The sequence below is a fragment of the Nannobrachium achirus genome (assembly GCF_963921795.1).
Source record: "Nannobrachium achirus genome assembly, chromosome: 7".
In the NCBI taxonomy this organism is placed as follows: domain Eukaryota; kingdom Metazoa; phylum Chordata; class Actinopteri; order Myctophiformes; family Myctophidae; genus Nannobrachium; species Nannobrachium achirus.
The window spans coordinates 31,236,012-31,259,770 of record NC_137816.1 but is presented as its reverse complement, the minus strand read 5'-3'; the positions used below and the strand labels follow the sequence as shown (position 1 = coordinate 31,259,770).

The window sequence follows — 23,759 nt, the reverse complement described above, 5'->3', positions numbered from 1 at the left end:
ATTCTCAATGCTGCTGGCACAGATTGAGTCTATAGATTAAATGTTTTAGATCAGTTGAAAGACAGAGACAGACAGAGAGAGAGAGAGAGAGAAATGAGGAAATCAGAGAAGAATAGGGAGATAAAAGAGCGATAGCGGCAGAGAAAGAGAGCAGATAGAGATGCTGTGGTGTTGCACCCCTTCCCACCCTCCCTCCTTCTTCCTTCTGCAGACAGATAAGCTGACCCAGTCCACTGTGACCACACACACACACACACACACACACACACACACACACACACACACACACACACACACACACACACACACACACACACACACACACACACACACACACACACACACACACACACACACACACACACACACACACACACACACACACACAGTATGCAGTATACTGTATGTGTTGCATAAGCACACATGGCAAAATAAATAAAACATTACGCTTCTCCAGTCCACCGTTCAGCTGGACAAAACCAGACCACTGTGTGTGTGTGTGTGTGTGTGTGTGTGTGTGTGTGTGTGTGTGTGTGTGTGTGTGTGTGTGTGTGTGTGTGTGTTCAATGTAAGTCAAGCAGACAGCACCACGTAACACAGTTAGCAGTGCTTCTGTGTTCTTCACAAAGGGCTCCAGCCCCCCCCACCTTGCAAGATGTGCGCTGTAAATAATGTTTTGCATCCACTTGTAGATCTGATGTACTGTATATCGTTGCTTGGCGGGCAGAAAGTAAAAACCCTCTTATATCCATAATAGAACTTTTTCTTTTTTGGGATAAATTAACGCCCTGCTTGATTACTCTACAGCGTGACATACAAAAGCATTAGCAGATCTACAAGCTATAGGGTTAAAGTGTTTTTGAGGGGCAGTGGCGACTAGAACAGCGGCAGACACTCAGTCAGTCATGTGACCTCTCAGAGAACCCTCTCTGTAGCCCAGACAGAGAGAGTCACTCTGATGAGCTGACCTCTGACCGCCCCCAAACGCTCACTCTGATGGCCTGACCTCTAGAAACCCCCGCGACACACACACACACACACACACACACACACACACACACACACACACACACACACACACACACACACACACACACACACACACACACACACACACACACACACACACACACACACACACACACACACACACACACACACACACACACACACACACACACAGAGAGAATACATATATCAGCTTCAGGGACCAGATGCTGAGGAAGAAACATAAGCCTCATTTATACTTCGGCGTGTGGCGCCGTTGCGCTGCAAGACACGACCGATCAACAGTATCTATTATCTGAGGATGCGATGCGTTTTAGACCTGCCATTGTTTGGTGTGCGACACTGTCGTACCACAAAGTATAGCTTAGGCCAGTGGCTTTCAAAGTGGGATCCAGTGGGATCTCAGTGTTCTTTGGGGGGGTTCTACATTGACCCTTACAAGTCTGTAACTCTGACAGTATACAAGTGGTTCCATTTGTTTATTTTGGTTCCAATTAGGTTATATAGGCTATAATGTATACTGTCCTGCATATGGTCCTTGAGATTTTTAAGTTTGTGAACAACTTCATCAGGCAACAGATGGGAGACACTGATAGCCAACAGAAGGAATTACACGCAAACAGGAGGCTCATGTAACGCCAGTCATGATGAGGGGCAGAGAGAGATGGACTCAGGAAACAGGGAGGGAGATGGGACAGGGCCTAAAGACAGACAGATACTGTAGATCAGTGGTTCTCAAACTTGGGGTCGGGACCCCAAGTGGGGTCCCCAAATTATTCTGTGGGGTCCCCAGATGATTAGCTTAATGTATTTTTTTTCTTCTCAATCAATGGTAAACAATCCAACACACAGTATAAGTGTATACAACAGGGGGTATCTGCACATTTATAAAGTGACAATGTAAGGACTTTCAAGACCATTTTAATACCAAACTGGCCTAAGTGTCAAATATTAAGTAGCATGTAGAATTCTGCTATTTTCACAATATTTATCTGTGGAACCGAGTCACATTAAATGTAATAGCTACAATTCTAAGTGATTGTCAGGGTGGGGGTCCCCAGTTCAAATATGTTTATTTTGGGGGTCACGGCCTAAAAAAGGTTTGAGAACCCCTGCTGTAGATACACAGACAGGACGAGGCAGGCAGTAGTAGACCACGCACACAGAGTGAGACATGGTCCAACCACATCGATAAGAAAGACAAAGAGACGCACAGGAATGGACACTGACTGACCTACGGGCAGATCGAGCGGGGCGGGAAGACCGAGGCAGACGGACAGACACGCACAGAGAAAGACAGAGAGAAAGAGACAGACAGACAGGGAGAAAGAGACAGAGAGAGAGAGAGGGGCACAGACTCTTGTGAGGAGGAGGTTCCTCTGCTGCGGCAGTCTGAGCCAGTCAGGCAGCTCAGCTCACTGAGGTGTGTCTGCTAGCAACACACACAACACACATGACACACACACATGACACACACATGACAGACACACACACACACACACAACACACACACACACACCCAGGAGATGCTAGCCAGGGTGGCGACGACACATCTCAAGACTCCAACCTTTATTTTCTGTAATGATGGAACAGGACAGTCATGTCGTCACCGGACAACACGGAGAGAGAGAGGAAAAGAGGAAATCAGGGAAGAATAGGGAGATAAAAGAGCGAGAGAGAGAGAGAGATTACAGCCAGTCTTTCACAGAGGCTCATTCCACTGACGCACTTATTGCCAAGTGGAGAGCGTCAGCTGGTCACCTGAAATCTGAAATTAACATCACAAGAGAGCCGCAGTGAGCTGGCTGACCCCACCTTCCTCTTGTGTCACATGCACACACCACGCGCACACTCACACACACACAGCTGTATTATTGCTGCGATGAATTTGCGGAGGCAGAATGGGAGATTATGCGGTCACCTCTCTCCCTCTACATTAAATCTCCTTACTGCAGCCCACACTGAGATGCTGAGATCCATATAAATAGACACAGAGCCTGCTATCTGTGACTGTGCCTGGCAGCATTAAACACAGAGATATGCTGTGAGCCTGACAAGACTGTTTAAGGGTGTATGCAATGTTCAATGCTGTTCAAATTAAATGGATGCTTGCCGTCTCAGATGCTAAAAAATAAACTGTGAGTCTTTCTTATGCAAATGGCCCAGAGGCTGTCAAAATAAAATACCACTCCAAAAAAGTGAGTGTTTCTAATGGCTGTGGGGAGGATTTGAGACCAAAGAGTGTATAATGCAGACATGAATCAGTGGGTGAAACCAACAACCCCCAGTAGCGCAATGAAAGTGAAATCCGTCATGGGTCGGCCCGTCTCATGCTTCGGCCTGCTCGCCAGGAAGGTAGAGCTAGGGATGGGACGATATGAAAATTTCATATCACGATTATTGTGACAAAAGAAATCACGTTTTACGATATTATTGCAATAATCAAAATCCATTATCCTGGGGCGAAACATTTACCAAAAAATAGCAGATCTACAAGCTCACAACGCGTCGCGATGCGTTGTGAGCTTGTAGATCGACTATTTTTTGGCAAAGACATTTGATAGAGAGTGAAAAAAGAGTATATCAAGTACGTATATTATAAGTACCCTTACCAAGAGGGTTTAAATGGTACCGGATATGCAGCTCGGCAAATAAAAGGTGAATTGATTCCAGTGCATGACGGAGGACGATATCTCGATAAATTAAATCTCCACGATTCGATTATCGTGAGAGTTTTTTATCACGATAAACGATAATATCACATATCGTCCCATCCCTAGGTAGAGCATGAGCGTGTGCAATAGGGCCACTCTTGGTAAGCAGAACTAGCACTGTGGGATGAAACAGAGACAGTTTAAGAAACCCTTATGCCACTAATCAGAGCACACACTGAGTTGGTTAGTAGACAGCAGGACAGTGGACATGGAAGTTGGAATCCAGTAAGGCATTGGCTCTCAACGTGGAGTCCTGGGACCCCATGGGTCCTTGAAGTTTTTCAGACGGGGGTCCGTGGGCAAACATATATCAATTTCGGGGGTCCTTGGCACGAAAATTAACTATAACCCTGAAACTGGATGGCACTGGAGCGTCGAGCCCATGCCCGGACGGCGATGGAGATGAGAACCACGAGGGCTATGATGCAACGAGTAGGAGGCCACCAGGGTGGTGCGGGAGGCCAGGGCATGGTTAAGATCTCATTGGTAGTAGCAATTGTTCAAAGGAGAATTTGGAAAGCCGAAGTGGAGGCTCAAGTCCTGAGGGATAGGTTTGGGGCAACGATGACCATTGCGGGGGTCAGATCCCTGAAAGGCATGCCAGTGTGGTTGGTAATGATGCCGGAGAAGCTGGCGGTAGCACAGGAAAGTTATCTTTTCTTTGTGAAGGACAGAGAGGGCACTCATGGATTTGTACTGAGTTAGGGGCTATTGCACTGGAAAAGTGGAAAGCATCTGACACGATTCAAGTAGTAACCCAAAAGGCTTACTCTTTAAAAATCCAGTTAATGGTACACAGGCAAGGAATGGATACCTCAAATAAAATCTGCACAGCAAACTAAGTAATTCCCTCCCCTGAAAAACAAAAAAACTAAAAAGGGCACTCCCGACAACTCCCAGGGATCTCCATACCCCTCGCTGTGTAACCTTGATCTGGGCCATTTATCAACTCTCTGTGTGTGTGTGTGTGTGTGTGTGTGTGTGTGTGTGTGTGTGTGTGTGTGTGTGTGTGTATGTGTGTGTGTGTGTGTATGTGTGTGTGTCATTTGCCTACTGGCCTACTGACTCCAAGTCTACTGGGGGTGATGTGATCGGTGATGCCAGCCAAGTGACAAACAAACACAAATAGTCCCAGCATGGTTTTGTTTGTACCTTTTTCTCCTTTTACAAGGCCGTCCATTTTGCATGGGAGACGATTCTGGTGGGGTGGGGACAAAGGGTTGCCAAGGCAACACAGATATCACATTAAACGTTCCCGTCACGGGGATTGTGAAGTGTGGTGTCTGTTGTGTGTGGTTGTGTGTGGGAATGACAGAAGGTCTAAAGATGTCTAAAGTGTTTGTGTGTCTGCAATAATGTCACGATGATGCGTGTCCTTTATGTCGTCTCATGATCACACAGCCTCTTTGTTCTCCCTCCTACTTAATAATGCACTATAGTTTCCAACACACAATGAATCACAGTAGGCTCACCTTTTAAAGGCTCCGTTATATACTTAGTTGCGTGCCGGTGTTGAGCTCAGCAAATAGCAGATTTATAAGCTCACAACACGTCACGGATGTGATGCGTTGTGAGCTTGTATATCTTATGTTTATGACTTCAATGTTCCAGTCTGCCTGGTCTGTCGACATAAGAAGCTCCCCCGGTGACGATGGGAGAGGTTCCCAACAAACAATAGGCTTTACTCAGCCAGAGCACTGTCAGAAAAGCATTATATTATTGTTATTATGATGATGATTATTAATGAGTGTTGTTCCTGATCAAGAGACTGCTCATGATTCTTTGCTCTTAAGCCCCTGTATAGATGCTTACGTCAGCATCTTAATTATACGAGTTATTCAAGACATCAAAGACTCAAAGTCTATTTCATACTTTGTCCTGTGACCGCATTGCTCACCGAAAACAACCAACTTGAAAATGTGTTTATTTTCAGCAAGCGAATGTGGTGGCCACTGTATGATGAAAGGCTACAGTAAAGTACAGTACAGAACAGGCTCGGTGTGGAAGCCAGCCACAAGGGAGTGAAAAACAACCTCTTGAACAATGGTTGTTCCACTACCGAAGTACTGTAGCTGCTAGAGCAGGCCAACTATCCAGCAAAACACTGGTGTCTGCTGCTGCTGGTGGGTCATTTAGTTCACAACATCATTCTTTCCCAGAGTTTTTCTAAGTCGGCATAAAAGAGCACTTTAAAAAAGAAAGGTTTCTGATGTCGCTGAGGCGGCGGGCCGCTTACATCATATTAAAAACGCTCCCGGGCTTCGTCTGTCAAGCACCGTTTATGATGTGGAAAATGGAAAAACTCGCTTGGCGTTCGCAGGAAGTTGTCTCATTGAGGGAAGTGTTGAGGTGAAAATAATGGGGTCGGCACTCGGCAGAGGGCTCACCGTTCTGTCTGTATGTTGCTGCTGTGTTTTGGTTTTAGGTTGCCTTGTCAAACTGAGAAAACTTTTCCAGTGTTCCTCCCTCTTCCACTTTCCCTGATGACACTCTGGCCCCGGCCTCTCTCTCTCTCTCGTTACACAAAAGGGGCAGATTCACAGCACACATAGCAACAAAGCCTGCAGCTCTCTGATTGGTTGAGAGACTGTCGTACAGTTCCAGTGGAGGGGAACCCTCTCTCTCTCTGTACTGTGAACTCAACTCAAGCTGCTATTACTTTGCCCACTGAACACACGCACGCACGCACGCACGCACGCACGCACGCACACACAACCTGCCATCCTGCATCCATTACTGTGTGTCATAAACTCAGCCAGAGGCATTGTTCAGCAGCTGACACACTCAAGTGCTAAAGTTTGCGTCTCAGTCCATAAACAAGCTCTGAGCCACTGGAACAAAAAACAAACACCTTTTCATTCCCAGGGCTAAACTGGGGCTAATAAAAGAGAACTAGTCTGGGCTGCTTTCTGTGTGTGTGTGTGTGTGTGTGTGTGTGTGTGTGTGTGTGTGTGTGTGTGTGTGTGTGTGTGTGTGTGTGTGTGTGTGTGTGTGCGTGCGTGCGTGCGTGCGTGCGTGCGTGCGTGCGTGCGTGTGTCTTGGCAGTCTGCGTCGACTCCGTCGAGACCAGGATCAACTGTATATTCACAGTTTCACACAAGCCACTAGTTTAGTTTCCCTAAAATGGGACCAGTTCTGCTCCATTGCCACAGGACCGGTTATCTTTTAATGAACTCAGTCCCCCAGAGCAACACTGAGTCGCCTTCATTTGGGGGCCTGTGCTCAGAGGGGTTGAGGCAGCTCTATTTGCATATTAACTGGACTCATAGCCTCATACCTTCAGCAGACAGGGGGCTGCCTCTACGTGCCACTCACCAAAATCTGAGCGTTCTGTATATTTTGGCTGTCGGTGTCTGTTGGCTAGTCAGTGAATGAATGCAAACAGTCTGGGGGATTAGGCTATGATTCTGGATGATGGCTCATGAATAGCATTAGCAGGGCCTGTGGTTTAAATGCGTACTCGGGGCATTTAAAGATGATTTTATTGAAGTACATGCAGTGCACAGCGATCCATTCAAAATGACAAGAGCTGCTTTTTTGATTAATCGAATAATCGAGAAGCAATTTCCTTTCCAACAAATTGATGGAAAAGATTTGGGCACTGACTCCCATAGCAGTCTGATTGATGGTTCCGGACAACCAGATCTCCATATATGCCTATATATGGCCGTGTCAGTTTGATCAGAGGTTCTGGACAACCGCCTATCTGACCAACTCGCTGCTGGGCACGCCCTTGGGTCGTCAGCGACACACTCGGCAAGAATGAAGACAATCGGTTGGGCGGTTCTTGAGATTCGTTATACGTGAACTACAGACAGACGGACGGACAGACAGAGATTTTGTGCATTTATAGTCACGATTGATTAGTTTGACTACCGTAATTGCTGCTCCCCTATTACACTGTTAAGATGTAGCAACTAAAGGCGTCAAAAACAAACTCTCCAATAAATACCCTGAAAGGGGCTGTGGGTTATCCCAGGTTCATATTTTTTCTATTATGAACTAGCCACCTCAATTTACCACTTTTAGCCAATTTAGCCACTTTTAATATTTCACCAGAAGAGTGCCTTGGTTTCTTTTTCCTTAGTTGCAGGTTTTCAGTCCCCCACCAAAGAGCACCTTCGCCACACTTCCGAGCACCCAGACCTTTTCCTTTTTCTGAACAAACTACCACTGTCAAGTCCATAGCACTATTACTATATAAAAGAATCGTCACAGTGGTAAGAGTAACGGTGCCCTCCGCGCCGACCTTGGCGACCAGGGCCTTGTTCGTGGCACTAACCCACCCCCCGGCAGGGCCTCCTGAGCACCACTGCTCTGTGTGGAAAATCATTGTCCCACTAATGCCCATTATGTAAGTGAGTCCACTGCTGTGTGTGTGTGTGTGTGTGTGTGTGTGTGTGTGTGTGTGTGTGTGTGTGTGTGTGTGTGTGTGTGTGAGTGAGTGTGAGAGTGTAGTAATCCCTCTCTGCATGCCCACCATGCCCTCCACAGCTGAGCTTAATCACACGGGCCCTGCCTGAGGCTGTACTGTAGTGTACACAGAGGACAGCACAGCGCTCTACTCTACTGCCTCCCTGTCTCTGAACAATCTACTTCTATATATACACACACAACACCACCGTCTTGGATCCATCCATTATTTTTCTTAGCGATTATTCTATCGATTACTATTTTTTAGATTAAGTGTTATTTTTTATATATGTCACTGTCGGGCAGAAACCTCTTACATCCATATTCTAACTTGTGTTTTTTTCCGTAAATTAACACCGTACTTGATCATAGTACAGTGTCGCACAACAACTGCATAAGTAACAGCAGATACACAGTACAAGCTTGAAACGCTGCATGAAGCCGATTGCGATTTTTGGGGCCGATACTGATCACCGATCAACTTCTTCTTACAAAACATTGACAATTCAACGTGTAGGAATTGAAGCTGAGGTTACATTCAGTCCCACAGATAAATATTGTGAAAATAGCTGATCTAGCTTGTAGATCGGCAAAGCCGACACAGACAGGTATTATCGGCCGATCGCGATCACTCACCGATCACACATCTCTAGTTATCGATTATCAATATTTTAATAATAAATTAAATTGATTAGTTTGATTAACTGTGTCAAATATGAATATGTAGTCAAAGTGTCCTTGAGCAACACACCTAACCCCTAACTGCTCTGCGCCCCTTGTGGGCAGCGATCAGCTGGGTTGAGCTGAAACCAAATTCTCCCCCACGGGAGCAAGTAGGTCAATATTAAGGAGGCCAACTGTGCTGGCCTGGCCTGGGTTCAAATCCCACCACAAGATTAATCCTGTGCCTCCCTATGCTGTCTCCCTGTCTGCTTCTTCCCTTCCGTGAAGTTCTGTCTGCCTGAATAAAGACAAAACATCCAGGGGAAAGGGCTGGCCAATGTAAATAATGAAAACACGTAATATGTGATAAGCCACAAATTACAAAGGTTATGGACCAACGGAGCAAATGGACAGAGAAAAACAGTCGGTCGGTAAATCAAGTCAGCAAAGTGAGCAAACATGTTAGGACATGTTGCCCATGTCTTGAACACACCTGTGCATTAAACGTAGTCATCTTTAAGAGAAGGGCAACATGTACTAACATGTCCTAGCATGTGGAGGCAAGGTACATGGTCAATTCTGCTGAGGGTTACAGTTAGCCTCGCAAGCCATCCCGAGCTACGTCATCACCAATGTGCTTCCTTTCTCGGTCTGGTGTCCCTCCCATTGAGCCTCTTTATTAGTAATTTTTTTCTAATTTCCAATCAAAAGGCTGCATTTCAAGCGAACCCGCCTCACACCGCTCCTGATTGGTCGAGCGGCTGCTACAGCTCTCGCATTTTGACAACAAACATGGCGGACCCCATGTCCGATGCGAGTTCACAAAACGCAAATAAAAGCTGCATTAAGCAAAGTTTTATCTGAAATCAACAGCATCTCATAACTTAAAAACAGTTTGCACTTTTGGAATTTCTGTCTGGAAAAGACGTATTTGATGTTCTCCAGATGATGTTTTGATGCGCTGATGACTACTGACTGGACCTGTCAGTCAAAGTGAGTAACTACGTCATTGCGTAATGCATTGTCTACGGAGGACTCCCAGACTCTCCCCTGGGAGAGTCTGGCTGTTGCGAGGCTAGGTTACAGTAGCACTAATCCAGGGGTTCTCAAACCTTTTTAGGCCGTGACCCCCAAAATAAACATATTTGAACTGGGGACCCCCACACTGACAAGCACTTGGAATTGTAGGTATTACATTTAATGTGACTCGGTTCCACAGATAAATATTGTGAAAATAGCAGATCTACATGCTCAAATCGCTTCGCACTGCGAGGTGTTGTGAGCATGTAGATCGGCTATTTTCACAATGGTGACAATGGTTCGCCTCTTGCTTACTTAATATTTGATAGTTTGGCCAGTTGGGTCTTAAAAATCCTTAAATTGTCACTTTATAAATGTGCAGATACCCTGTTTACAATACTGTGTGTGTTGTTTGTTTACCTTTGAGTGAGGGAGAAAAAAAGGGCTAATCATCTGGGGACCCCACAACATAATTTGGGGACCCGCACTTGGGGTCCAGGCCCCAACGTTCTAAATGAGTTAAAATAGGCAATCTACAAAACTCACAATGTGTTGTTAGCTTGTAGATCGGCTATTTTCAATATTATTGCACAACACTGTTGTAAGTATAAAATAATGCTCAAGTGGTTAATCAATATGTTGTAATCTAAAAGAAAGCTCCTTGATTATTTGATTAACTGAAAAAGTAATAGCTAAGAGAATAATCAATAGTTGCAGGCCAGCCCTACTTGAGTTTTAGTACACTCACTAGAGGTGTTTACACACTGCAGAGAAGTTGGCCATCTCATATAATCATTACATGTCACAGTGTGTGACATGAAATAGATGCAACCAGGAATACCCACCATATGCCACACTGTAGGAGTTGAAGTGAACCTACCCGTCCTGTCACACTGTGCAACAACAATACAATCTACGTCAGCTGACATATGCCAGGGCAATGCTTTGCCCTGAGAGAGAGAAAAACCAGAGGAAAGGAGGAGGAAGATTTGGGTGAACAACATGGGTTGGCAATTCTACAAATGGAGATCTGCCTATTTTTAGTGATTCCCCATAGACATTAAACCGGTCAAATTGCTGCAGTAATTTCTTCAGTAAACGTAAACTGTGTAAACACAATTACTGTCTATTTTCTGACACTGCAGCAGATGGTTGCATTTTTGTTGAATACTCCGAAAACGTTTATAACGTTTTGCAATATACAACAAGGAATTTAATCTGTGAAAACACTAATGAATGTATGAATTTGGCTTAACCACTTAAATCCCAGCATCCATATTGTGTTCATAGCTTTCGCATTGTGTAGCTGATCGACAATGCGTTGCAGTGCGTTGTGAGCTTGTCGATCAGCTATTTTCAGCTAAAGCTGAGAATACACTAGTAAAGCACCCTGAGAGACTCACCCATATGGGGTTTAAGTGGTTAAAGAATACAGATATTATGGCCGACCTGATAGCTGAATGGTTAGAGCACAAGGGCAAAATGCTCGGTTCGATTCCCAGATGGACGGACCATTTCCTGTCTCTCTCACTGTCGCTGTCAATAAAGGCTAGAAATGTCAATGCTGATATTGTAAAGTGTGTGGTCACCTTAGGTTATTACCTCCAGCCACTGCCTGTCCATTCATCATGCAAAGTCGCCCAACAAATTAACATCAACACGAAATGTCATGGTGCCATGGCCTTTAAATTTTATCATGTTCTCCACTTGTGGACTCAGGAAACTAGAGCAACACGACAACCCCATCTCTGTAACCCGAGTAGCACAAAAAGCACACGCTCACTTTGACCTCTTTGCTACACCTAGTGGCATGGGGCAATCTATATAGACATCGGAGTCCACGTTGAGCAACTTCAGCAGTTTGGCTCCAAGGATCACATGAAAATGTGTCAGTGTTGGCAGTTCCTCGTGGCTAGTAGTGACTAGACTCAGCAAGTTGATTCCAAGCTAAAGTGACCAAAGCACAGGTCTGATTGATCTGTTTGAATGTGGGACATGGACCAGAAAAGAGTGCTTCCGTCTCTCTCACAGATTCACACACACACACACACACACACACAATTGAAATTACTCAAAAGCTGAGACATTGTGAATAAATGGTGACCACTCACGTCACAACCACCGAACCAGCTCAGAGTGTCCAGTCCACTAAGACTGGGAGTTTGGGGTTCCCAGACAGAGTTATACTAAAGACTATAAAACCAAATGCTTCTCTGCTTAGTACTCAGTATCAATTATTGGATTGGAGGCGACATACTAGCGTTGTGTTCAGAAGGTGTACTTGTACACTCAAGCTGCTTCACACCAAGGAAACAAGAGATAGGCTCCTGAGTCCTGACCTATGTGCACTGCCACATGGCTCACAAACCATGGTTCCCAAAGCTACTTACTTAACTTATGTACACACACACACACACGCACGCACGCACACGCACACGCACACACACACACACACACACACACACACACACACACACACACACACACACACACACACACACACACACCACAGCCAGGTGACTGTCATGCTATTGAAAACTGATTACCAAAGTTATCACCACAGCTTGCAGCAGAGTGGGAAACTCACAGCTGTAGATAAAAGCTGGGTTAAAGAAAAAGTGTGAACTCAGACGAAAACCAGAAAACGAGATCAAACTGAGTTTTAAGGTATTGATCTGAGTGGGATTGACTTGAGGCGAATGTTAAGTTGCATGTGTGCGCTTAGGATAAGAGACTATGCTGGGGGTAAATCAAGACCTATGGACCGGCCGGTCAGAGCCACTCCAGAATTAATGACCAGACGACAACAGCAATACGAAGAGAGGGGACAGGAAAGAGGAGAGGATTGGCTGCTCTCAGGTGAAGCTTCAACCCGCAGTGCTGTTAATAAACAATGTGCCCCCGAGGTCCTCTCCGCTGATGAAAAGATATCCTACGGGTGCGTACATGTGTGTGGGGGTATAAACGTTAGCATAACTGTGGAAATTAATGGAAGCTAGGTCACACACAACACAACACATACTTATAATGGAAGCTGTTGGCACAACACACAAACACACTCCCTCTCACTGACACACACCAAACTGCTGTGACAATGTCATGTGTGACATACGTACATAACATACATGTCAATGTGCTATTGTGCTCTTCTATCCTTGTCCTCTGGTCTGCCCTGGAGACCTTTTTTTCCATTCCACATGACGTTCTAGTGCTGTTGGCCTGGACGGACACACAGCAGAGAGCTGGGTGTGACATGTCACTCTGGTGTGCGTGTAGCAGATCAAAGCCCTGGCTTATATAACACTATTTGGGGACACAGATACAAGGTGTCTGGTAGCAGTCACTTCAGCCTCGCCTGGTGCTCCATTCCACCCATGACCCTTTGCGTGCCTTCAGTCACTCTGCTGTACAGCAGGGAACAAAGTGACATGAGACCCTATATCTGCTGATAGAGGTTTTCTTTGCAAAGCGAGTCGTAGCAAGAATCCCTCAGATCCGGTTCTCAAGATGACACAAATCATCCTCAAGTCTTTATAGCCTATCATCTGCAATGACACAAAACCCATAAACAGCAGATATGCACAGCCAGTTAAACTATTTTCTTTACTTAAAAGTCTACCAGTAAGACGCCCTAAGGGCGAGAAGCGACCTGTCGACCTCGCACATGGGCGCATGCACGCATCCGCCTGGGTGACAGCAGACTGCTGGGCGAGCGCTGACGTTTTGGCATGGGATCAACTTTCACCCAAGAAATGTACAGACCTGGTTGGTTGTTTAAGTTGGCCAAAATGTGACTTCTGACATCATAGATGTTTGATGTCATAGACCACATGAGACTGAACACAATATGTCCACCATATATGGGCATTCCCGGATATGGGCTTAATATTGATGACATCAGGGATCTCCTATATGGGCATAAAAGGGACAAGGACGGAATTCATTTGCAAGTGTGACTATTGATGATGACATCAGGGATCTCCATATATGGGCAAAAAAGGGATTGTATGATGTCAGACGGCATAGACGTCATAGGTCTATGTTGTCAGACAAGGACGGAATTCCTTTGCAACATCATTGTGATGTCAGAACAGGTCAGCTGTATCCTTTTGCCGAGCTGGAATGAGGTGTCCCGCATTGTGACCGCCACAGTACGACGCATGCACAAGATCTGGAGGTTTTTGGAGCTGTGTGAAGCACAGGCTCCCTATACGTGGCTGTGTGGGTCTGTGTGTGTGTGTGTGTGTGTGTGTCTGTGTGTCTGTGTGTATGTAGCCTGAACTTCCTAAACTTCGGCACGCCACTAGTCCCACAGTTTTGCCACCACACACTCGCGCCATATGTCAAATCGACCGGCTTACTCGGGAATCGTGGGCTATTACTTTTCTAAGAGAAAGGTTCTATAGTTTAATTGATATTAATTTATTAGTGAATTAATTTTCCCCATTGACTTATAATGGGAATTGCAAAAACTCACATTCAATTATTTGTCTCTCGCAAACCATAGGGGCTAGAGTTTCAAGACTTGGAGAGGAGGTTCATAATGATTTCAAGGATTAAATAAAAAAATATTGTGTCATTTGGCCGCATGGTGGCGCCATAACACCCCACTTTACGTTTTGGCCTGTAACTCTTGAACCGTAGGTCGGAAAATAAAAAATATTTTTTCCCTGGATTCCTTGGGTCATGACGCATCTCCCCATATAGGCCACGCCCATTTGCGCCATGATAGATTTTCCGCCATCTTGAATTTTCTCCAAAACACACTTTTTGCTCCTTCTCCTACATATTTTCTTCAAATGTCACAAAAATCGGTACACATGATCCACACACACACACACACACACACACACACACACACACACACACACACACAGCTCCACTTCACACGGGTGTGATTTTTATAGTAAATGTGACCTATGGTCACAATAAATGTGAAGAAAATCCAATACAAATAAATGTAGAGATATGATATCTCTATTCTGTGGCAATTTTATCAGCGGAGTATTATCAGAGATGGCACCGATATGTTCCCAAATAAAATAAACAGCCATCGATTGACCTTTAAAAGCCTACAATCTTGTAGACATATTTGTCAGTGCCCTAACTAATCCACTGGCTTGTGTCCACATGACTCTGTTTTTCTCCTGGTGCTAGAGAGTGTGTTTGTGTGTGTGTTTGTGTGTGTGCGTGTGTGTGTGTGTGTGTGTGGGACATTCGTTTTAAAGCAGCAAATGAAAATGTAATGTCACTCATGACAGAGCAGTTATTATACAGGTACAACAGCAGAGAAGAAGAGGAAAAGGAAAGGCAGTCTAGAGCACACTTTTTACGTCACAAACACCCAAATTCATAATGTATTATTAAGCCACAACAAAAGGAGTATGTGCCAGGGAGACAAAGAATGTTCAATACTGTATTTCAATGTTTATTTGTATTCAAAAATAGCATATGTGGCACTTAATGAACTTGTAGATCGCCTAATTTCAAATACAAAATAGGATTGGTGTGTGGTTAAAACTGTTCCTCAACTTCCATTGGAATGAATAGACTCCAACCTGCTTCCGGTCTCCTGAAATGGCGTCCGCCAACCTCACACAGATACAGGAAGTAAACCGGAGACAGCAAGTCTTGCTATTTCTGTCTTGGGTGAAACTCATCACTGTCAGGTGAAAAGCGGCCCGGGTGACTCCATTTGTATTGAAGGTTGTTCCTACCCTCCCCAGAGCAACAGTGTGTTCAACTGATAGGGACCACGGGGGAACATGTCATAAGATAATGAGGGACAGTCAGGAGGAGCAGGCCCCACTCTACAGAGACTAAATGCACACAACAGGCTCTCACTCCCCATCGAGCTCACAGCATTAAAAAAAACAAAGCATCCGTCACAGACTCGCATTCAAAACCCTGGTGACATCAAGAAGCACCTGCAGGAGACGAGGCTTGCGGGTCATGGTCGTGTGCCTGTGTGAATCCTGTGATACTGTATGTGCTGCCCTAGAGGAGACCTCTCTCAGCTTAACACAGATCTAGTTATGTCACATCAGAGATTAAAGCCAAAGATGCACTCAAATCATCTGGACAGGAGCTTGATCGGGTCCCCTGGCAGCTCCATCCTCACCACACACAGTGTAGAATACAGGGTGGAGAGATGTACAGTGCATAACACGCACAGGAAGGGAGGAACCAAAGAAACTAAAAATAAACATTGTACACTCACTACACTGTATTATTGTACTGTACACGTTATGTGTTACACTGTAGTGGCAAACTATGACTAATGGACCCTACGCCTTCAGTGAGACCAAATATCCCTGACATAGGCTGTTTCATTACTTAACACACCAAAAATAGTGTGCGGTAGGAGGGAAATTCTAGCACAGGAAAGACTGCATGACGGACGGCCTCACGCAGCCTTTTGGGGAGAGCGGGGTTGTGTTCCATGCCGAGAGGCAAATGTCAAGTCTCATTCAGAAAAATAAAGGTAGAGCGCTGAGGGATTTGGTCCTGGACAGCCGGCCTGGCCCACAGAGAGAAACCCAACATGTCCAGATGGTTCTTCCTCGTCCTGTGGAGCTGGCTGCTGGTTGGCTGAGAGGAACTACAGGGGCGGAGGATGCGACGAGCTCAGCTGATGTGAGCAGCTCAGTGGAACCCTGGCAGCGCACGTACATAACACACAGTCTCACACACGCACACGTGCTGCGGCCCTGACACCCCGCCAGCCCTGGCCTATGTTTGGATGTGCGACTTGCTAGATTTTTGAGTCTGCATGAGCCCGCTAAGAGACCAAGCCTGATTTAAGCCTGATTTGCATAGAGAGAATAGCTGCTCTAAGCATGTTAGTCTGTGTGTGTGTGTGTGTGTGTGTGTGTGTGTGTGTGTGTGTGTCTGTGCGTATGCGTGTGTATTTGAGTGTGCGTGCGTGCCCACTGCCCAGGGTACTGTGACATCACAGGATTGTCAATCTACAAGCTCAGAGCCGCCACGATTTGCCACGTTGTGGCTAGCATAAAAAGGGCCTTCAAAATAAAAATAAAAACATGCACGTTGCAGACATGCATTGCATGTGTCTGCCAGTGCCCTTAACCAAGGCAGAATAGGTGGTGCTGGAGCCCGGTTTGCGGCTCAGTGTCCGACTAGTTAAGATGGGTACGGCGCATGTGTGTATATTTATATATACATAATACAGCCCACCAAGCCTTTAAGCCTGTGTGTACCCATATACAGAAGCTATGTGTGCACGCTGAAGTGCTTTGTCTGCACATAGAGAGAGAGAGAGGGGGGGGGGGGGGGACGACAGAGAGCGTCAGTGTTCTAGATAAGCCCCCTTCAGCATTACGTAAGAGCATTAGTAGACTGGGAACACTGGAAGCCCAATCACGTCTGATGCAGCTGTAGCAGATATGCTACTTATAGTCAGATGTGTCCGTGAACAGCATGTGGGATATCTGCAGCTGATGAGATGGCGCTGGTGTGTGTGTGTGTGTGTGTGTGTACGTAGCTCAGGGGTCTCTGAATAGGGTCCTCTTATAATGGATATCCAGCAGCGGTATTTATCACCCAATGTCACCAGCGCAGCGCTCCACCTCCTCTAACAATAGGTGTGGGGGTGTTGAAAATCTAGCCGTGTGCTGAGCGATGAGAGATTTTTGTCCCACATTGACTTTTTCCCGTTTTCAAACTGACTAGCACAGTGTCCGCTCCGTTCCTAACATGCGCCCGTTCGGAGCAGGCTGGTTCTGGAGATTAATTGCTCATCTGATTGACTTCACCCTCATGATGTGAACATTATGTTGGTTTTCTTCAAATCAGACAAGCTTTTCTTATGGGGGGAGAGGGGGTTCATAGTTCATTCATAGTTCTTTCAAGGGGGCTTTCAATTACATTTGTGTCCTTTCACGAGTTTGTGTGGTTCTCCGAATTGCCATGCAAAGCAGAACCCCCCCCCCCCCCCTCCCTCCCTCCCGACATTCTTACTTCAGTCCACACACATGCACGGGTTGTGTGACTATTGTGCAAGAAGCACAAGAACAGCAATACAAAAGCACAGAGAGCACCTGTTGTGCCTGCTGCCTTGAATCACAGAGACGGACAGGGTCAGCAGCAGGCAGCACAGGTGCTGTGCGGAATAATGGCCCTGATAGCGTGTCGCTCTACCCTTATCTGTCTCTCCCATCAGCGAGAGTGTATTCTGTGATCCCTGGTGTGTTGTCAGTGATGTATAGGTGTTTGTGTGTGGAGGTGGTGGTGGTGGTGGTGGGGGGGGGGGTCGCTCGGAGGAGAGGCTGAGAGCTGTAATCATGAACCGGGGCACACGGGGGTGTGGACTTCCCTTAGCCGTTCCTCTCCCCGGCCCGCTGAGCACTCCCGCAGGAAGGCCCTCCAACAAACACAAGTAAATAAGAGCAGAGGAGCGAGATGGAGGGACAGCGAGAGAAAGGGTGGGGATGATCATGGTGTAGAAAACCCAGCCAAGCCAACAAATGAACTGCTCTCCTCTCCTCTACTGTTCAGCGTGACTAACACTGACATCATCGCAGTGTTTCGTTTTGTGCATGAGAGGGAGGGAGGGATGGGTGAGAGAGAGAGAGAGAGAGAGAGAGAGAGAGAGAGAGAGAGAGAGAGAGAGAAGGGGGGAGGCATAAGGTGAGGACAGCCAGTTTCTGTGCTTGGCTCTTTGTATGAAAAAAATATATCCATATGTCCTCTCTGCTCCAGATTACCTTCTCAGTTGGTAATCTGTACACCCCGCCCCGGTATGGTTTTAAAGGAGAGCTATAGTTGGAGACAGACTGCCTATTTTGTGGTGGAAACTAGTACTCTAGTATGTACACAGCCTAGCAGGGTGACAGATGAAGGATTTTAAAGGCAGATTATGCACCAACCAACAGTGTAGACTCACTTTCACTGGAACTCTTCTTTGAAGGCAGATGTGAAAAGCCATATTTTACCAAGCACTAGTGTCAATGGGCCCTTAGTTTCCAATAACTGGCCTTTATTAGGGCCTGTAAAAGCTGCCAGTTGAGCCACATGCTTCCAGGGCACAGTCGTCATTGGGGACGAAAGTAATCTGTTGTGCTCTCTCTCTCAGACAGAGACCTGATAGCTCAACAAGCTGACTCAAGACAGAACATCCTTTCAATAAATAAAGTAATGAATGAATAAATAAATAGACCTCATGTCTGTGGGGGAAAAATGAATAACAGAGCTTTGATCTACACATCCTGTTTATCTCCATTATTTTCAGCATTTCCCTTTCCATCTGTGTCTTGACTACAAGCTTTAGGTGTGATGGTAGGATCAGCCAAAGGTGAAGAGGACGCCAGGACGGACAACTGTGAGGGGTGAGGGTCAGGCAGCTTTAATCCCATCAGCATCTCATAGCCTTGCCTTGTCTTAACTCTCACCTAACCTGATCTGAGATAGGGTGGGGGTGGGGGTAGTCATCATGCCCTGTGAAGTTTGTCACACTGGTGTCAGGATGACAGCACATGCCTGGGACGGTCTTCTCCCTTCAGGGTAGCTATTGGATGGTGACCTCTGTCCAGCACCAAAACGGCAAAGAGAACCTGTGTGCTCGACTTCACTGTGTTGCTAAAGTAAACAGCTCCTCTCTCCCAGGCCCCACTGCAGTCTCCTCTCTCTGCGAGCAGGGAGAACAGACGAGGACAAGAAGCTAGTAGGCCTCTGTGTCTTTAGGCTACAAGCAGTCTGGGCCACCACGGTAATAACAATAGCACACACGCACGCACACACGCCGCGCACACACACACACAGATTGCAGCTTCTTATAACTAACCAGTTTTATAATCAGAATGTGATGGTGAGTAGCTCAACATAACATGATGACAATCTTTAAAAAGATCATCAAAGATCGTTGATGCAACTAATCAGAGTACAGCTTCATTACTCCTTCAAGATACATGTATGTTTCCCCCCATTTCAAGCAATTTACTTGCAACTAATTAAACAGGCAGGAAGACAGGAAAACATCAATTTTCTTACAATACTATAGATGCACTGAATCTCTGTACATACGTAAGTATTTCGAGAACCGTTTGACCAACGACTTTACATCCGGCACACGCAGGTGACCCGAGAGAGTGCACTGCCCTGCGCCGGGTCAGTCGGATAGGTGGTTGTCCAGAACGGGCAAAACCGCCAGAAAAGTCTCTGCCCGTGGCCAAATGATGATTGATTTGGCAAATTCCCCACACCTGCCATTTGATTACCTAAGTCTATAAGTTTCCACAGTTAGTTTGCACTCTTTAGACATTCTCCACAGACATTTACCACTGCACAAGGACTTTCCAGAAGTACCGATCGCCCATAGGCTCATATAAGGGCATGCCTATATCCACCTCTTTCCGCGGGAATTTACTGGAGAATTTTTTGCACCACACTTCCGGTTAACAGCAGACATACAAGCTCACGTCGCATCGCAGATGCAACCGTTGTGAGCTTGTAGATCACACTCGGCTGCGGCGCCGGAAGCTCTGTGCAACTTCTGCGTAATGCACGATGGGATGTTGGAAAGTTGTGGATATGGCTAAATAATGATAACATCAGGAATCTCCAAATATGGCCATACAATGGACAAGAACAGACAGACAAGATACATTGATCTCCATATATGGCCACAAAAGGGACAGACAGAGGGTTAAGACAAGTACTCTGACAGCAGGTATAATGGGTATTGCAATGCATGACAAGGTGGGGCATGAATTGGCTATTTGCATCATTCCAAACTTGCATCGTTCCAGAGTAGGCCGGTGCCAAATGGCACCTGTCTAGTTTTAAGTAACAAAAAGACTTACATGATTTTTCAGCATAGTTAAATGTTTTTCACATTCTAAAATCCTCTTCTGAACCCATTCCAAAATAATATCTCAAACCCAAGGGGAGGGGAGCTGCAGACTCCGGAACAGTGCCAGCAGAGGTGGAGTTTCTCTGTGCTGTCCATGGCTGACCCAGTAGCATGCAAGTATGTGTTATTAGGCTATAATTACAGAGTACAGTGTCAGTCAGAGTGTCCAGCCCTCTTCAGCCAGTCACATTGCCCTGATAGGGGTCTGGCCAGTGCATCCATCTATATCTATATAAAGGCCTGAGGGTCTCTGCAGGAAAGGCTAGGGTTAAAATCCCTGCCCATATAGGGGGATGTGTTTACTCTTGGCTGCTGAGGGAGTCTTGTTACAACTTAAGCACATTGTGGAACAAGGCGGGACACCAAACTCCTGACCAGTGAGCTTGCCCCATCTCCAGTTTCATAACACTATGCAAACACATAAGCAAACACACACAAACCATCACTAACGGACTGAGTGACTGCAGAGACAATCTCATCAAGACCAGGAGAAACACTGTTTGGAATTACTCCCAAGTATGGAGCTATTGTGCTGTTGACACCTCCTCAACCCACCTCTGACCTGGAAAAAAAGACTGACATGCGGAATCAATCAACATGATTAGTTTAGATGCTTATACAATACTGCAGCGTATATCTTTAATACTGGTAACTGGGTCTTTCTTGAGAGCAAGCACAAGATGTTTGTACTGAGCTACCCATGACAAATTGCTGCAATTGTGTAATTAGCAAAACAACATCAAAACAAACAAAGCCGTCTTCTCTGGCCCTTGTTTTGGTCCCTGCCAGTCGCCACAGAGATATGTCTATGTATTTGTAAACAGCTTGAGTTCCATATGGTTTGAGACTCCCCTACTACCCCCCCACACCACTACAGGGTGGCTGTCAAGAACATTTTGTTTGCACTTGCAGAAACAGCAGCAGCAGCAGCTACTTTGCAAGTAAGACGAGCAACACTAGAGCTATGTACAGTACAACACAAAAGAACAGTGTTTGGCTTGACTCAAGCATGCATATCAGCTGTTCAATTTAAAGTACAATGTGAGTCACCGAACTGGAGTTAAATTCCTTACATGTGTAAAAACATCACACTCGTGTGAACTGAGCGGTGGTGTGTGTGTGTGTGTGTGTGTGTGTGTGTGTGTGTGTGTGTGTGAGTGTGTGTGTGTGTGTCCTGTGTGTGTTTGTGTGTGAGTGTGCCTGGCCTATGCCTGGCCTATCCTGAACAACAGCGCCCCTCCCTTAACATGTGTGGTCAGAAAAGGTTACTGCAGGCTACATACCCGGAGACAGACAGACAGACAGACAGACAAACAGACAAACAGACAAACAGACAGACAGACCCACACACACGGCCACGTATAGGAGCGTTGTGACCACCGCTCAAAAACATGGTTGGCCAATAAAACAGACTCTGAAGGGTGTTGCTGTTGGCTGTTATGTGGTTTTTCAATAACAAAAGAAACAGATTATGACAGCGTGGTTAAAAGACAACAGTTCATGACGTGTGGGAACAACACAAAGAACCCAGAGCAGCAGATTTATTACATTCTGTGTGTAGCTGATGTCTTTCTTGCCTGCTGGCTGTCCTAATAATGTCCCCAGTCAACTGTTGTTATTCGTCCTAGCGACCAAGTGAACCAGCTGTTACATCATTCCCTGACTGGCCCTGGCCTGATTGCTGCCCCAAGGGATGTTCTGGGTACAAGTACTGTACGCTGAAAAGGTCCACTCCGGTCTGGAAAAGCCCTGTCTGCCTGCTTGCTGACCACTATTATGTTACACTCAGTCAGAAGTGACACAAGACAATATCTGAGCTTTTAATCGAATGTGGTGTGTTTGAGGGGTATTATAAAAGGGAATTTGCTTGTTAATTTACATACGAATTATATTTAGTAGTCTACATTGACAATATTGCCGTTTGAGGGAGGGGGCTGTTTGGCTGTATGTTTTGTTTTGTCTGGGTACACTGTACAGTTAGTGTCTTAATATAACTTACCTCTGTCAGATTTCATGTTGTCCAGTGTCATGGGTCAGCCGTCAGGGTCTCTGGCAGGGGTCTTCGGTGATAGATGTCTTCTTCAGACGTCTTTCTGTCTTCAATACATCGACGCCTGGACCCAGATCAGTCGTGACTTTACTGTACGAGCACAGCAACAATATCAGCTGTAGGGAAGCCCTGTTGTGTTGTTCCCTATCCGACAACAAAGCGTCGCTTTGTTAGCATGCTACTGTACGCGTCCATGGAGCAGCGAGAAGACACCGTTAACGTTAACGTTCAACGGTCAGTTGACAGCAGAACATTTAACTGGATCTCTGTTGCCTACTTCTGGGTTCTGTGGTTCTGATGGTCGGCCTGCCAACAAGTAACCGAACCGGACTACTTCTAATTCGGCTAGCAAACGATCTTCCTGTCACGATCCGTCTCAAATTCCACCACCCGTACCATCATCATCATCAGTGCTTCACCGAAAAGAAGCATCTCTGTGGTTCCCCTGCACGCCTCCAACCCACTGGACAACCGAACCCGTCGCGCTGTTAACTAACCTGGTGATCCACCAACAACATAGCTATACCAGTGGAACCAGTAACACATACGATTATCACGACGACCTTCCTTCCTTCTTGCAACACCCAACCCCCCTATGTCTTATCGCCACCAGCAGCACCGCAGAGCAGGTACACACACAATGATGATGATGATGATGATGATGATGATGGTGTGAAGAAGACTTTCTTTCAGCGAATCGAAGACAAGTTCGAACTTCGACGGTGTTAAAGAAGCGTTCCCGTGTGCGCTGATTCGGTCTGTAGTTCTACCTGTCTGTCGAGTTCCTTTGTAATCCTGCTCATCTAAAAAACTTTCACACAAAACAAAAAGCTGCCTGCGCGCTCCTCCGATGCGACTACAAATAGTAACACTTAATAATATGTCTGACATTCAAACTCTGGCCTTATGCGACGCTGTCAAACGGTGTCGTTAAGTTAACTGACATTGTCTTTTTAACGAACTCCTTCCATCCAGCTCCGTGCTGAGCGTTCAGTTTGTGTGTGTCAGTGTATATCTATGT

The 23,759-nt window shown here is 46.0% G+C and overlaps 1 protein-coding gene across 1 annotated transcript in view; it reads right to left on the bottom strand.

The window, feature by feature from the left end:
- Positions 1-23,759, bottom strand: part of atosa (atos homolog A) — a 70,367-nt gene extending 46,608 nt beyond the window's left edge. The window contains exon 1 of the mRNA XM_080730750.1: positions 22,688-23,759. Within this exon, the coding sequence (XP_080586876.1) occupies positions 22,688-22,718 (31 nt within the window). The 5' untranslated portion in view covers positions 22,719-23,759. The remainder of the gene's footprint in view (positions 1-22,687) is intronic.